At 44.1% G+C, this 15,930-nt stretch overlaps 1 protein-coding gene across 1 annotated transcript; it reads right to left on the bottom strand.

Annotated features, from left to right (window-relative positions):
- On the bottom strand, positions 465-14,184 carry IL13RA1 (interleukin 13 receptor subunit alpha 1). Its single transcript, XM_021406395.1, has 10 exons — positions 13,995-14,184; positions 10,718-10,875; positions 9,235-9,370; positions 8,173-8,293; positions 6,514-6,698; positions 6,015-6,163; positions 4,557-4,689; positions 4,029-4,125; positions 3,431-3,515; positions 465-3,178 (listed from the first exon to the last, which is right to left on the bottom strand). The coding sequence occupies exons 1-10, from the start codon at positions 14,074-14,076 to the stop codon at positions 3,059-3,061; spliced, it is 1,266 nt and encodes a 421-aa protein (XP_021262070.1). The 5' UTR covers positions 14,077-14,184; the 3' UTR covers positions 465-3,058.

The raw sequence follows: 15,930 nt of genomic DNA, 5'->3' as shown, positions 1-15,930 counted from the left end.
TATTTGGCACTTGAGCACACCTGGGTCTAAGCAACCAGGCAATGGCTATCATCAGATTAGCAACATGACTTTTTTTTTTTTAATTACTTCAGCAGCTAACAGACACATAAAATACTCAAACTACTCTTAAGCTTACAGCAAATCAAGTCAAATTTCTGCCTGAGAAGGTATTATTTATTACTTCTCCATTACAGAAAAGGACACTAATGGAAGAAAACAGCGTTGGAATGAGAATGCACAGGGCAAGAGCGTGCATCATGTGCACAGCTCCATCTCCATCTCGTTATTCTAGCCCCAAACCAGCAGCCCTAGCATTCCCCATTGATGACACAGCCTGGGCTCACTGAAAGGAGAAGTGGCAAAGCAACACTCAGCTTTTCTTGTGCTTTGTACACCTCAGACATGCTTCCTTATCCAACCATTGTCATCTTTTCTCAAGCCAAGAACGAAATGCCACGCACCTGTATCAAAAAATATTCAAACGTATTTATTTATTTTTAAACAAATGTACAGATCAAGTAACTGCAACAGACAGCAAACAAATGACAGCAAAACTGGGGAGAAAACCCTCACCGTAAACAGGACGTGTTGGAGCCCACAGTACACGCAGACACTTTGCATGCTAAAACACAAGCTCAGAAGTCCATCCGTCCATCAGGAAGCATGCCAGCTGCTATTATACAGAAAACAAAGGATTACCCCAAACATTTCTCTGTCGACATAAACCACCCTCTGTATTTAAGCTCTTCTTTCAGCCTAGAACTTCCAGTCTGTTTTTACCCCCTCCTTTTCCTTAAGGGATTTCTGTTTGTTTTCCAAACAAACACGCTTTGGTTTTACCACAAACACCAGAACAAAGCAGAAAGAACTCAGGGTGAAGTACCAAGGATCGTCTTCCTAGACTGACATACTGAAAGCCACAAACCTTTACGTTATGATTACTGATACTGAAATCATACATTTGTGTGTCTAGCGATCTACAACGAGCAACATTTGAGATGAGGTAGATGTGAGAAATCGTTCTCTCTATAATGACATGAACGTTGCACGGCAGCGGGAGTGAAGCCGATGAAGGAAATTAATAACTCTTTCCCCCCGTGCTATTCTTTTACCTCTGGAATTCCAAACAGTGCTGCTAGCTGACTTCGTATAACCCGAGCGTCATTACATCGCTCTGAAATCCCTGAAACTTCTTGTTTTGTCTCAACCACCAAATTTTTATAATGTCTTTAATTTTTTTAGCACATTCGCAAGTAAAAGATTTAAGGCTGTGGGTGATGCGTTAGTTCTGCTGCACTTCTCCTTCCCTTTCCACCACCAGTAACTAGAGGTAGGCAGGAGATGTGGACGGAACTGCACGGCTGAGTGGTTCAGTGGGGACTGGGAGCTATTGAGGGGGAGGAAACACATGGGAGGGTAAAGGACGTACATTTATAGCTCCATTAGTTCTACTTCTTGCAGAATAGTATGTTCTAAAAAAAAAAAAAAAGAAATAAAAAAAATAGTTTTATTTCAGGATTTTGACTGAATGGAGCTTGAGAATAGGGCTGAATTTTAAAACATCAGTGGTTTCAGAACGTGCTCCTAGCAAACCTCTGGAGAGCTCTTCCCAGTCTGCTAAGAGCGTCCCAGCAGCCCACACACCTGCACTGAGCTGCTGAGGGAGGAGCAAGAAGCCCCTCAGCCCCCCCTGCACAGCCCCCTTCTCCCCATGGCTTTCAGCACAAACCAGGCACTGCTGGCAGCAGCCCTGCAGCACAGGTCAGAAACCAGCGCTCAGAATTCAGTGCAGAGAAACATCACAGTTGTGCCAGAAAACTTCTGCTGGGCAAAGCAAACTCAAAATAAAACCACGCGAGAAAAAAAATGAACAAGTTAATTCATGATTTTAAAGAAATACAAAGAAGTTTTTCCTTGAAGTCAAATAAACCCCTTTTTAAAAAAAACTGCAAAGTCCCAAGAGAGGAAGCTGGAATCCAAATGTCATCATCATGTGGCTGAACTAGATGGTCTTAGTGGTCTTTTCTAAACTTAAGAATGCTACAATCACTACTGAAACAATGAAGTTTGTCCTCAGGAAAGCAGGCCAAGGTTGTCATCTTCTCTTTCCAGATCCATCAGCACAGCAGTTCAGGCAAATCTTAAAAGTCTTTACATTCCCTTGGTTTCTGTGGTTTCAGACTCATACATCCACCCTGCTAATTCTGCTGGATAAATTCCGTATGATTCAGCTTCTAAAGTCATTTGGCCAATATGGCCTGAGCAGGATGACAGTCTGGTGACAGTCACCAGCCACTGTGCAACAGAGGTACAGATAATAGTTATCACTTTAGAAGTTCAATCAGCACACCAAGTTCATGAAGGCCTTGTCTCTAAGGCACTCGAAAGGATAACAAAGTCAAGGAGAGCCTTCTATCAACAGTCTGGATACCAGCTGGAAGGTGAGGAGGCGTCTCAGACACGTTTTTAAAGAAGAAGCAACCCTCGTACTGGGTTTGATCAGCCCACGGCTGAAGCACAGCTTGGGAAGGTCAGTCCACGGATGTCCCCTGGGAACCCCCTGCCCGGGGGCACCCAAACAGCTTTTGCTCTGCATCCCATCTGGGAGCAGGTCCAGGCAGTGCGGCAGTGACTCACCTGCTGCCAAGCAAAGCCAAACACTTTAGAGAACTCACAGCGCGTGCTCCAAAACAAACAGAACCCAACAAAACCAAAAAGAAGGCAACATTTACAGACTAACGTGCGGCACAAACGCAGGTGCAGGTGACAAGTAATAGGGCAGAGCAGGTCGGAGACTGAACAAGAGATTCTGCGGTGCAGTCAAATGAAGTTTATGTACACGCTCATCTCAAAGGATCCAAGATGAATTTCGCCAGCAGAGATGGAAGAATGGCCAACATCAGTGATGCATCTTCTGAGCATCAAAGAAATAAAGCTCAGAAAGGACTCTAATGTAGGAGCTGGTGAATGGTCCGCAGACCTCTTCACATCCACACTGTCACCTGAGTTAAAGGAGCAGCTCTGGAAGCCTTTCCTTATCTTCTGCTGTGAAAGCAGTTTATCGGTGCTCTTTTTCAGAATTAGAGGATTCTGGAGTTTCTATTAAAATTAGAGAATGAATTTCTTCTTCCTTGATTAACTTGTCGTAACCATTCATATAGTCCTCCTTTGCACAGCTCTGAAAGAGAAGAGCGATGTTTTCAGCAGTGGTTTTTTTCATTCTAAGAATTGTTTTTTCAGCCCCCCAGAAGACAGACCAGTTTCACAACGTAAAGCTTTGGGTAACTGTTTCCACACAGCTCTTTCCTTTGCAATTACTTGGGCTTATGTACGTTAAGTTGGTTTTGAGATCGGTGGTATCAAAAAGGAAAGTGGAAGCTTACAGATTTCCAGCTCCATAGGTAAGCTCACCAAGCAGCTTTGTACCAACCTGAGGATCCTCATTCTGCTCTCCAAACATGCGCTTCAGGATTTCCCGAGGGTCCGGGATTGGTGGAAGAAGTAATATCTTAAGCCTTCAGAAAATGAAGAAGAAAAACTTCTGATGAACTCATTAAAAAAAGAAAAATCACCATTTCAAAGTCACTCTTGGGTGCAGACAAGAAAAGCAGGTGGAGTCAGCTTCGACACCACCAGCCCATTTTTAGCCTCTGTGCAACTGCAGCCCTGTTTTTTAATTCCACACTTTATACATACACACTTTACATGCATTAGCTTAATTTTGAATTTGGACTTCGTTGCTTAAAAAGAGGGGATGTGACGTCTGTGCAACAAGAATTTAACTAAGCAGATATAAGCAATGTTACCAAAGGGCAAACAGAGCACCTCTCTGGCCTACAACCCTAACTCCAATGGAAGACGCACAGTGGTGTTGCCAGTTTTGTTATTGGTTGCATGCTACCAAAAAAGCAGCTACTGTTGAAACACGTCACATCATGAGCAATTACCTGGAAGACAGATGCATTGCAGAGTAAATCAAAGACCAGTCAGAAGTAATGGATTGTAAATAAAGCAATATAATTATTTACCTTTTAAGGTAAACGAGTAGGATTATTGTAGATACTGTTACTATTAATGGAATGGTGATTATTAGAAGCAAATTGAACGCAGGATTTGGATTCTCACCTGGAAGACAAAAATTGTTGAAACTTAGGGATGTTTTGGGAGGCTTTTTCAGGAAAAAATGACAATGAATAAATTAAGTCCGTAGCTAACTCACAGACTGAATGTTTTTCAAACACACTAATACTTTTGTAGGCAAGAAGTCATTTTTCAAAATATGGTATTATAATGTAGATACAGCTGACAAGAAAATGAAAAACAGAGACTCAGAGCTGAAAAAGTGACAGCACTTGGAAGAAGGGACTGCACAGCTAAATAGATGGCAACCCAAAACAGAAGCAGAAGTGTAAGCGGTAATAGAATACCCTCGATCTCTCTTCAGGCAAAATTAAATACCTACATAGGAAGATGATCCAGGACTCCCATTAACTCATCAGGCAAGGTATGAGATTCCTAACAGATGAAATTCAAATTGAAGGAACAACTGTTCTCACCAATGCTCTTTTCTTCGCTCCATTCACTGCAGAACTTGCTGCTGTAGCAGTCGACCTTTGGCTGTGCTCTCACTTGGAAGGTGTACTTGCTATTAGGATCAACATTAGGAATTGACGCAGAGTTAAATTCAACCTAGCATAAAAGGAAAAGGTAATTTGCTTCATAGCATTACTGATATAGTTGCTTACAAGCCCATTTCCCTCTTGCAGTTATTGTAATACTAATGTTTTGATGGAAGACCTTTTCGTGAATACTGAACTTCACAGAAAAGGACGTAACAGTATCTAACCAGCATAGAGTGCCTGAACAGAGATTCCAAAGCTAAGATTTAAACTGACTCACTGCTGTATCTATTATGCAGCATTTGGCAAACATAATTCAACTAACACTCTGTGTCTGGCATGGTGCCCTTTTTTTAAATTTTTTTAAATTTTTTGGCAAAACATCTATGCTTTCTACTGCATGCCCCACTCTCAGCCAGAGCAACAACGTTGCTCTAACTTTGACCGTGAAAAACTTTCCTGTGATGCCTTCATAGTGAGCTGGGCTCAAACTTCACATATTTTTGATAGGAGAGGCCAGTTCCCTGGGAATTGTTAACATAATTTGAGTTCGCTATTTTTTTTGTAGGACAAACGACGAGATGCTCTGCTGGACAAGATCGGCACCTTACTTTTAAATTTATCTTGTTGTTTACCATTCTGATCAGACAGCACAGTCAGTTTGACTACGCAGATCCAGGCATGAGTACATCCAGACACCAAAGTCCACGCTTCTTATCCGTACATCTAAACCAGTATATCTAAGAGTGCATAACTTCTTTTTTCCACTCCCACCCTCTGTTGTCACTTTTGCCCATGAATTTCTGTACAAGGTTCTGTGCTCTTGTGTGCAACTAATTTTGCTTTACAGTACTTGAGCCATGTCATCCAAGGACAAACAAGTCATATGGCAGAGAGCAGACCAATAGCAAGCAAGCACACCACCACCAGACCAAAGTTCCAGATCAAAGAGAAGAAAGTAAGTTTATGCACTACAGTGTATTTCCTGGTGAGTGTTGTTATTTAGTTTAATATATACCTCTTTATCAGAGAGTTATTACAATGTATTGCTTTGTAATAGACGGTAGCATGGATTTGGAAGACTGCCATGGATTACGTTGTATGTATATATATATTAGTACTGGAAAACTACTGCATGGGAGAACAATCTATCAAATCCACACAACACTTCCAGCTAGTGCAACCAACCCATTCACAGCACATACCATTATTCATTTCTAAGCAAAGGATTCAGTCACTACGATCATCAACACATGTTATAGAAGATGCACTCCTGCCTATGGCAGTGGGTTGGAGCTGGATGATCTTTAAGGTCCCTTCCAACCTAAGCCATTCTACGATTCTATGCAGAGAGGAAAAAAAAAAACCTGTTAGGTGTAAACAATGAAAACTTACTTGAATTGTCTGAGTGGTCAAATCACCATTGTGATATTTCACTTCATAACTGAGACAATTTGCTGGAATGGTGCCCGATTCACTCCATTGCAGATATATTCCATTGTTAACGTACGATAGTTTAACTATTTTCGGTGTAGCAGGTTTTACTGACATACAAAACAGAAATAAATGGAAATAATTAAAAATTATATTGCACTGGTTATAAATGTGGATAGAAATCCTATATTGCATACTGTTACACATATACCAGTTTAGCAACAAAGAGAGGAAAAAGCACTAAAAATAAAGAAAGAATAAAAACAAAGGAAGAGTAAGAGTAGAAACGTGGGACAACAACTCTTCCCAAAAACAAAACCTTATCTATATAATTCCTAAATCAAAGATCAGTAGAAGAAGGGAACACCTAATCACGTTGTTTCTCAAACACGTTGACATACCAGCAGATCTCCTTTCCTCCACCATTTTTCCCACCCCCTCTGTGTGATATTAAACTCACCAAGGGTGGTAGGATTTTCAGTCACACATACGGGCATAATTTTTTCGGAGTCATCTCTAATCAATACACTGATCGGTGGGTACCCACTGGCAGCCTGAGGGAAGGTAAGATTGAAAGCACATTCAAAGCTTCCTTGGCTCACGGAATAATTTCTGCACTCCTTATGTCTTTCCAAACCATCAAACCTATAGGAATAAAAAAAATATACAAATATAACTTCAAAAGAGAGGGTAGCAAGGGGCAAGCTTATTTATAAAGCTGTTACAAATTCTAAAGACAGATCTTGAGTTGTGCTATAGCATACTTTTGTTTAGCTTTAATTTTACATAAGAACCTTCTCACTTCTATCAAGCTTTAGGAAGAATATTATTTTCATAAAAGTGTCCAGTGGCTGAAGGAGAGACAGGTCACAGTGTTTTTATCGCCAAGCATCACATTGATGACTGCTTTCAGACTGAGTCCTTGTTTTCTCGATGGGAAAACAATTTCAAGGGGGGAAAAAAAAAAGTTTAGAAAGCAAACAAATCAGGATCACTTCCCATCAACAGTTTCACTTGTGGTAGGATGAGGTGACTCATTTCCTTCTGCAATGCCCGAGGTATGGCCGTTCTTGCTAGAGATGGACACATTTCACCCACTGCCTGCAGCTGCTTTCCAAAACATATTCCCTCCCAGTAACAGCGAGGCGATGACTGCCTTCTTCCTTGCATCCCCAGGTTCCATTGAAAGCATTCCAGTAACTTTCCCTCCGCAGAAAATGAAGGGATTGTCCTCAAACCAGCAACCTGGGCTTTGTTTCGGAGCACAGTAGGAATGATGCTTCCCTGTTTCACACTGCCCTGCATAGGGGCTGCCAAAGCCAGAACTGCCCACCCTATTTTCAGGTTCCCTCTTGTATCTGTTCTTCTTATCTCTAATTTGGGTCTAACAAAGAAGGGAAGTATTCAGAGCAGACAGCACTATGTAGATACGTCAACTCACTCTGGTAAGCCTCCATTTCAGCAGTGAGTGCCGTGCACTGACGCAATTTGTTTATTCTCAGCTAACATTATATCCACGGCATCCCACAAGCCCCATCAGCCAAGTTTCTGACTGCACCACAACTTTCTCCCTTTGGAACTGTCTGTTTGTGGCAGTCAGCTGGCAAGCGCGGATGATGATAAAAAGACGTTCTTCATGACATGCAGCATGAATCAGTTATTTATGACATAGAAGATAGAAACAGAACTACTAAACGTTAATGCCTCCATACCATTTTCCAATGATATAAGAGCTGACATGTGCATTAGTGAGCGATTCTGACTTAAACTGCCGATGCTGATGGGGCTGCAAGGAGAGGAACTAATATCCAGCTCTAGTGCAGTTCTTCTTTTTCCTTGCTTGAATCCACAATTTAAAAAAAAAAAAGGAAAAGAAATAGCAGTAAAAAGGCTTTAGAAGCAGCAAATTCTTCCCATAATAAACCTATCAACTTCCTGGGCTCCGCAGTAGCAACTTTTGCAGCCTCCAGCAGCTGAGCTTGCTGTTGGACAGGACACCCCTGTATGCAGTGCTTTTGGGATGTTTCAATGCAACAGGAAATAAAATGCATTAAGTAACGTAAAACTACAGATTAGCACTAAAGCAGTTTAGGGTTGGTAATAAAAAGTTAATACGAACCAGTAATATAAAGTATAATTGGTATCACTACTTGCATTCTCTCCAGGACGCCACTTACAAAGCATGTACTCCAGGTTGTGCCAGACACAGCTCAAGCCAACAGCAGCAGTACCTGGAATACCTGCAAGGCGAATTTGAGAGATCTCTCACATTGATTTTGCCAGCAAAGTCTTCTCACCGTTTCCCAAAGTCAGACATCCCTTTTTATGTAACTGAAAACGTGCAAAAGGCAAAAGAAGGGTAATGACCCAACCCGCCTCGTTCCAGCACAGCAAATCATCGCTTCCAGTTGTTCATTGACATCTCAACAGGACAACAACTGAATGTCATTGATTGTTAACAGTGATTCTCAAAGTTTCCACCACACGTGAATTACTGCTCAGTTACCTGAGGTGATGAGTCAGGAAAATATTTTGTTTCTATTCAACTCCTGATACTTTTAAAAGGAATTTCAATGGCAGTTGTAGGCACAATACTGAGCTTTATCATCACCATTACAGACACCTACCTTAAAAACGGTCAATTATATTTATCTCCTCCAGACAAAAATATTACTTTCCCAGTATTCTGAATGGTTGGAATAGATGATCGTAGTGATCTTTTCCAGCCTTAATGATTTTATGACTACAGAAATACCTTTGGTTCTTAAATACAGACAAACGCAACACTGGGGTAAGTTGAATTTTCAACTGATACCTCTAGACATTCAATCATAGAAATAAACTTAGATGTTAGTGATTAATCAGCAGGCTTAAATCAACATAAGTTCCCTCTTATCTCGCAACCATAAGATGGCAGATCAAAGATAAAGGGAATCACAATGCCTTGAAAGTGCATTTAAATGTGAAGAGCTTGCCCATAAGACTTTAAGTGTTGGAAGCTGCCATTGTGCGTCACCCTGCTAAGCTCTACCAACTGACCTTCCCTTTATCCCGGTATCTCTCTCAGACCTATTTTGCTCTGATCTATTTCTGTGATATCTTTGCTGTTTGAACAAAATAACTCTCCATCTCCTCACCCAGGAGATGCGTGGCAGCCTCAAGCCCTGCTGTTCTGTGTTACCTTTTGGTGGAACAGAGGTCTCCACCCATCGGCTGTGGTCGGTGGCATTACTGCTCTTGCATTCACTTCTCACTTTGAAACGCATCTCCTTATTCAAGACTGTATCGGTGATACGAAAGAGACTCTTTCTCCACTCCTGAGTTTAGATAGGGGAAAAGAAAACCAAAACATTTGGAATATCGCATTAAATACATGGAAATTACTATTAATACAAAAAAAAAAATTCAAGTCCATGAAAAAAACAAAGAGCTCAAAGCCCAATGACACGAATGTCTGACAACACATGGAAGAATTGATGTCACTTAGATGTTCATTTTTCTTATCAGGCATGCTCACAACTCGCCAGAAGAAAACTTGTGTGTGCTTGTTCATGCCAGTCATAACAGGAGTAAGGGACCCTACCACAATGGCAGTAAGGGAAAAAAGAATTAACATAACATGGAGGAAAATGATCGTACAATAAGCCTGCATGGATCTAACAGCCATTTCACTGCTGCTGACCTTAACGTTTGTTAGACCCTCCCACAAACCATTCCACTTGTAATCCGAGCAGGCTTCCAATTAGTTACTGAAACTATTAAGGAAGTAAATATCTTTCTGCCGAGTTAGCAAGTTCAACTAACTCACAGAAAGGTCTGATGATGACCATTAGAGGAGAGGGTGTCAAAAATGACATATGACCCTTTTAGCAGCGTCCAGCCATTCCGTCAGCTCATCTGTTTGTGAAACTGCAGCCTTACTCCAATCCCAGCACATCCTGGAGCTCTCAGAAAGAACACAGCGGTCCCAGTGCACAGGCCATTAGGAAAATGAAATGACAGTAAGGGCTCAACAAAGGACTACATCAGCAGCATCCTTAGGGGCACTGCATTGATTTTAACCATGCCCAGCACAGCAGCACTGCTGGTCCCATGGTCGGTGTGTACTCCAAGCTTCAAATTCTGACTGTTTGGAACTAATGATGGATGGAAAATTATCTTGCTATCTCTCCTACAGCCCCTTCAGTGTCACAGAAACGCTGCTCTCCATCATGATCAAACAGTTGTTAACCTAGCGAGACACACCAAGAATCACACCTGGGATGCAAAACACCCAGCACAGAAAGAAAAGCAGAAGACTCAAACAAAGGTCATTTTCAAGGCAAAAGATTTCTTCCACGTTGTCTTCGTAACACAATGAAGAATAGCAAGCACAGTGCTGGGACAGGGCAGGCACGCTCTTTCGCATTATTACTGCCATACTTCTGTGTTTTCGGTAGTAGTTCCATTATCAAGCAACAGATTTTTCTAAGTCTGCATATTCCACACGCTGGTATGACTCATTTTTGAGGTTCTGATCCCACGACAAGAATTAGAAGTTGTATTACAGCTGTACTTTTTAATACGTATACACATATATAGTGATTTAACATCTACAAACATAGCTTTATCACAATAATACGTTCACCAGAGCACAGCAGAGCATCGGGAAAAGAGGAACTCACATTTTTGTGCTGAGAGACCTCATCGATCAGTATGTCGCTGGAATATTTCAGGTCACAGCTACTGCTGATGTTCTCTGGGGGATTCCACGTCCAGTTCAAGGTGCAGATTTGGATAAAGGAATAGTTGAGGTTGGATGGAGGGGGAAGGATGTTTTCTCCTAAAAGAAAGAAGTTGTCAGTATAACAACCCTGCTGCTCCACATTTTACCATTAACAGTGACAGACTGTTAGCTCTTCAGCAGGAAAGAATGCTCTTTATGTTCCCATTTGCTATCAGACAAGCTATTGTCCACCAAAAATGTTTCTACCACTTCTATTAACAAGGCTTACTAATTATTATAAGAAACACACAAAATATTTTAAAGTGATTTCGAGGAAATCACAGCACAGAGTGTCTGTGGTAAAGAAATCTATGTTTAGAGGGAAAGACGAATCTCAGTGCCCGTGTTTCCCAGTTCTTTCCCGTTGTGAGTTTGCATAATGAATTCCAGATCTTTTGCAATTATATGTAGAGTCTGTGAAGCCATCAATACTTTATTCTACCCACAATTCAGCCATCAGTCCAGCTTCAGAAAGAACACTTTAAATAAAGACAAGCAATCACAACTGGAAAGCAACAACTGCAGGCTAGAACCACAGTTCAGCCCAACCTCATCAAAAATAAGACTATTACTCAAGCAAACAGGCAAAAAAAACACACAACACTTCTTCTATTACTCACATTTAACACCATGCTCGAGCATAGCAAGCCAACTTAGCACAGAAAAAATAGTGATTGACTGCTGCTGTGCTGCAGTGGTAAATGGTTTTGCCTCCTCCAAAGCATGATGGAGCAGAGGAAAGCCGTGACTCAGAGACATTTGCTGGGATAAATGCCTCCAACCTTCCAGACCTGGGCACTGAGTCACTGCCTCCTAACAGCCCGTCATGGCTCGAAGGTCAGATGGAGAAGGAAACGAGACAGAAAGTAGAAAACTGTCAGGAAAAACTAAAGCGTGGTGCATTGTATAGAAAGCTGCAATCGGTAACTCCCTAAGAAACCCTCCGCGTGCTACTAAAAGATATTTCATAAGAGGCCAAATGAGATGGCTTCTCAATTGCATTTAGGTCCCATTGCTACCTGCTGGTTGGGGAAGGAGTATCCCTGATATGCAGCCCTTCTGCAAACACTTGAAACTGATACCAGCTGGCACTACAGGTCTCAAAAGCCTCTCTCCAACGTTTGGGGCAATGGGTGTGGAAAGGGAAAACAACGACACGGAAACGAGATCTCCCATCCAGCCCAGCGTGCAACCACGTTTGCTTCTGCTAGCAGAAGGAAGGGGGTGGATGGAAAGGCAAAAAAGGTTCCTCCAGCAACAATTCTGCTGCAAGCGTCTGTCATGCCATTATCCTAAACATCCTGAGAGCCATTTCTGCTGAAGCTCAAGGAAAATTCACCCAGTGGCTGCAGGGCTCTCAGAATTTGCACAGCCAAGGAACAGGCAGCAGCAGAGATCAGATGTTACAATTTGTGCATCCGCAGGTGCCACAATTTACGTTCAGAACTAAAATGAGAACAGTCACCAGGATTTGCTGGCTCAGCCCAAACACTCCTAGCTTTTCTGAGCAGACGAAACTTGCAGGATTATTATTATTATTTTAAACAGCTGATCTCAGAAGCAGAGAACACGCAGCACTTCTGAACCACCAAACCTACAAAATAGTCTCCTAGAGCAGCAAGCCAAGGCAGCGAGCCAGAACGCCGTCCCCATCACCTGTCCCAGTCCTGAACACATTTCCCTATTGCCTCTTCCACAGCAAAACCCCTGTGAAGTGCACCAGGGCCTGAGCCCATCAGCACCAAGAGCTGCTTCACAGAGAACCTTCAGATAACGCAAAAAAACTAAAAAAAAAAACAAAAAAAAAACCACCACCAAATATTTATTCAACATGACTACGTGCTCCGAGCAATGTCTTCTCATGATCTCTCTTTAAAATCAACCACAAAAGCCACGAATCGTTAAAAATAATGAGTGTGCCCACAGCGTAAACTGGGAACACTCCAGGTTTATAAATAAGTGAACTGCATCTGCGTAAGAAACATGAATCAGGAAAGTGGTAAATTAAAGCACAAGCTTAAGAATTTTGTAGGTTGATGTTACGTTTGGCTGAAAATTTGCTTTTATTCGTAAGCGCAGCCAGTCCAATATTGATATATATTTATATATAAAATATAGACACAGTCTAATACTCTGTTATTCAAATCTCATCGGCACAGCAATTTGGCAGGACACCTCAACAGCCAAACACAAAACACATGAAAGCCGTAATTATATGAGGGGGCTGGAAGTGGATGATCTTTAAGGTCCCGTCCAACACAAACCGTTCTATAACTCCAATTTCATTCCTAGAAAAGGAAAGGAAAGCAAAGACCAACAAACAACACAGTGACAGCTTCTAACAAAGCGCAGCAGTAATGCAAACAGCAGAGCTGAACCAGTCGTGCACACCAACAAATGCAACCACCACCAAAGCCCCGAAACACATTGGCAGAGCCAGGAGGCGGAAGCATCGATGAACGCTTTGTATGAAGTACTGTAAAAACATCGTGAAAAGAACAACAAACAAACAAACCAACCAACCACCCTTTCTCCTTGTCCTCCTTCATTTTCTTAAGACGCATTTCGTGGTTATAAAGCGACTCGCGGAGGTTATAAAGCAGCAGTTCTCTAACGCCGGCGGCCGTCGGGACGCATTAACGCGAGCAGAGGGCTTCACCCCCCGCTTCCGAACAGCCCCTCGCGCACCCGCACCGCTTTCCTGTTCGCCTTTCCACCAGCGAAGGAAGCCTGGAGGCCGAGGCTTGGGGCACAGGGGCACCGCTGCTGCCCGGAGCGCAGCGCACGCCGCGCGCTGTTCGCGGAGCTCCGCCGCAATGCCCGCACCGCTTCGGCTCGGGTTTTTAAAGCAGGGACAGCCCCAAGAACCGCCGAGCTTTAAGATATCCGCCGACCCTGACCCACGTTGCCCTGCAGGGAAAGGGATGCAGAGCTCCGAGCATCCCCTTTCCCCGGTCCTGTAAGAGCCGCAGCGCAGCGCGGGTACTGACCCCGCTAAAGCTTACGCGCTTCGGGCGATGTCGCCGCAAAATGAAAGCGTTTGATTTCGGTAAGCGAAGCGGGGCCGTGCCAGACCCCGTCGCCCTTCGCCGGGCACCGCTCCCCGCCGGCACCGAACCCGGCGCTCTGCCCGCAGCCCTTCGGCGCCGGTCCCGCCGCCCCCCGGCCCCGCTCACCTGCCGCTGCCACGACCCAGCACGCGGCGAGGAGCAGCAGCCGACACCGCAGCGGAGCTCCGAAGGAGCCGCCGCGCTCCATATCTCCGCCTCTCCGTCCCGTCCGAGAGCGGCCACACGCTCCCACTTCCCGTCGCGGGGGCCGGGCTAGACGGGAAGAGCCGCGCCGCGGCCCGCCCAGGTAACCCGAGCCGAGGGGGAGCGGCCTCGGAGGGCGGTGGCGGCCAACCCCGTCCCACCTGGGCCGCCCCTCGTTGTGCCGCTGCGCGCCGGCACCGCTGCTTGTAGGGTGCGTGTCTGCCTTGCACCTCTGTCGTGCCCCCAGGGATCCTCCCCGAGCATCAGCGCGGCCGTAAGCTGGGAAAGATTGCGTCTGGGGGAGTAACAGTCATTTTTCACAACCAGACCTACGCTTGGCTCCGGCTGCTATTGAAACGTGCCCGAGATATTGACGTCTTCTCGCGAAGAAATTAAATGTGTCAGTGAGTTCCCTGGTAGTTCTCGTGATGTTACACTCAGTTCTTTAGTTCCCCTCTCCCCGGCAGAACTCCCCGCTTCCAAATCCCTCCTGCAAATTCATGTCATTCCCGTAGCTGCCATCTGTACGAAAAATGTGCATTGTTCTTTTCCCACCCACTGCTCCAGCTCTTTCTTATGCAAACTTTCCCAAACTCCAGCAGTTTTGCAATCAAGATTAAAGTCACTTTTTGCTCTCTTTTATTGGTGTGACGTGGCCATAGTTTTCCCAGATGTCCACAACAGTGGAAATACCCCATGAGTGATCTTCTGATACATTCCAGGATAAGAAAACATTTGGGACAAGGCGTTTTCCTCTGACCCGATGCTGTTGCAGTTAGCACGCCTGCTCCTGGTTATCACCAGAATACAGATAGAAAATTGCACAGAGCAAGCAGAGAGGAGACGCTGGCTACATTTCAAGGCAAAGCGAAACCGATTAGTGAAGATTGCTTGTTCCCACTCATCCAAACTGTTCAGTATTTCCTCAGCTCTTCAAGGAGTTTTGCAAGAGTTCATCTGCTTTTCAGAGACCCAATTTAGAAAAAGGGAAGCGGATCTTTTTACGATCGGGTGGGGAATGTCCTGTGCCAAGGCAGTAATTGTTCTTTTCTGTCTGTTTGTATAGTCCTGGAAAAACAGGCGGATTTAACAAGTTTCCTAGCTACTGCTAGAAAGCATCCACAGACCTGCAGTTATAAACAAATGAAAACCATCACTTCACGTTGCATATACCGTCAGGCTGTAGAACTGCATGTAGCGGGTGTGGACGACAGCTGCTGCAGATGATCTTTGTACAGCATGGCCGGTCAGACCCGCTGACCTCTCTCTTGCTTTCAGTTTCCTTCTTAATGTTTTCTTTCCTTCCCTCTTTCTGTTTTGTCCGCTCTATCTCCTGGGACGCAGCACCAGGCACACAGCCGGGGCTGGGCTCAGCCTGTTGGCTGCCTGCCTGCAGTCGGAGGGAGATGCAGTGTTTCTCCCTGCCCCATCTCTCACTGCTGTCGGTTTTCCCATCTCGTGTCTCAGTGCAGTTGCAGCTCCTGCTGAATGCTTTGATCCTCACCACCTCCCCGAGACTCCCCGTTTCCCAATCTCAGTGAGTCCCGTCCTGCATCTTGCTGTCGCAAGCCCCGTGCTTCCTGATGTTCTGAGCTAATGAACCTGTGCTGCAGCGCCTGGAACTCATGCCGACACACCTGACATATTTCTGAAAGGCTCTATTAAATATCTGGCACATGGCATCACGTCTGGCTACACTGATGTAAGATCATATCTGCCCTTGGCTGTGTGCTCCTGCCGTGTCCAGCCATGCAGTCAAAGCAAGCAACCATAGGGCTGAGCAGTGACTTTGCTGACACATTCCAAAAAACAACAATAATGCTTTCTTTCTTTCTTTCTTTCTTTCCTTCTTTCTTTC

Source organism: Numida meleagris, chromosome 8 (assembly GCF_002078875.1).
Source record: "Numida meleagris isolate 19003 breed g44 Domestic line chromosome 8, NumMel1.0, whole genome shotgun sequence".
NCBI classification, from domain to species: domain Eukaryota; kingdom Metazoa; phylum Chordata; class Aves; order Galliformes; family Numididae; genus Numida; species Numida meleagris.
This window is presented reverse-complemented; position numbering and strand designations above follow the sequence as displayed.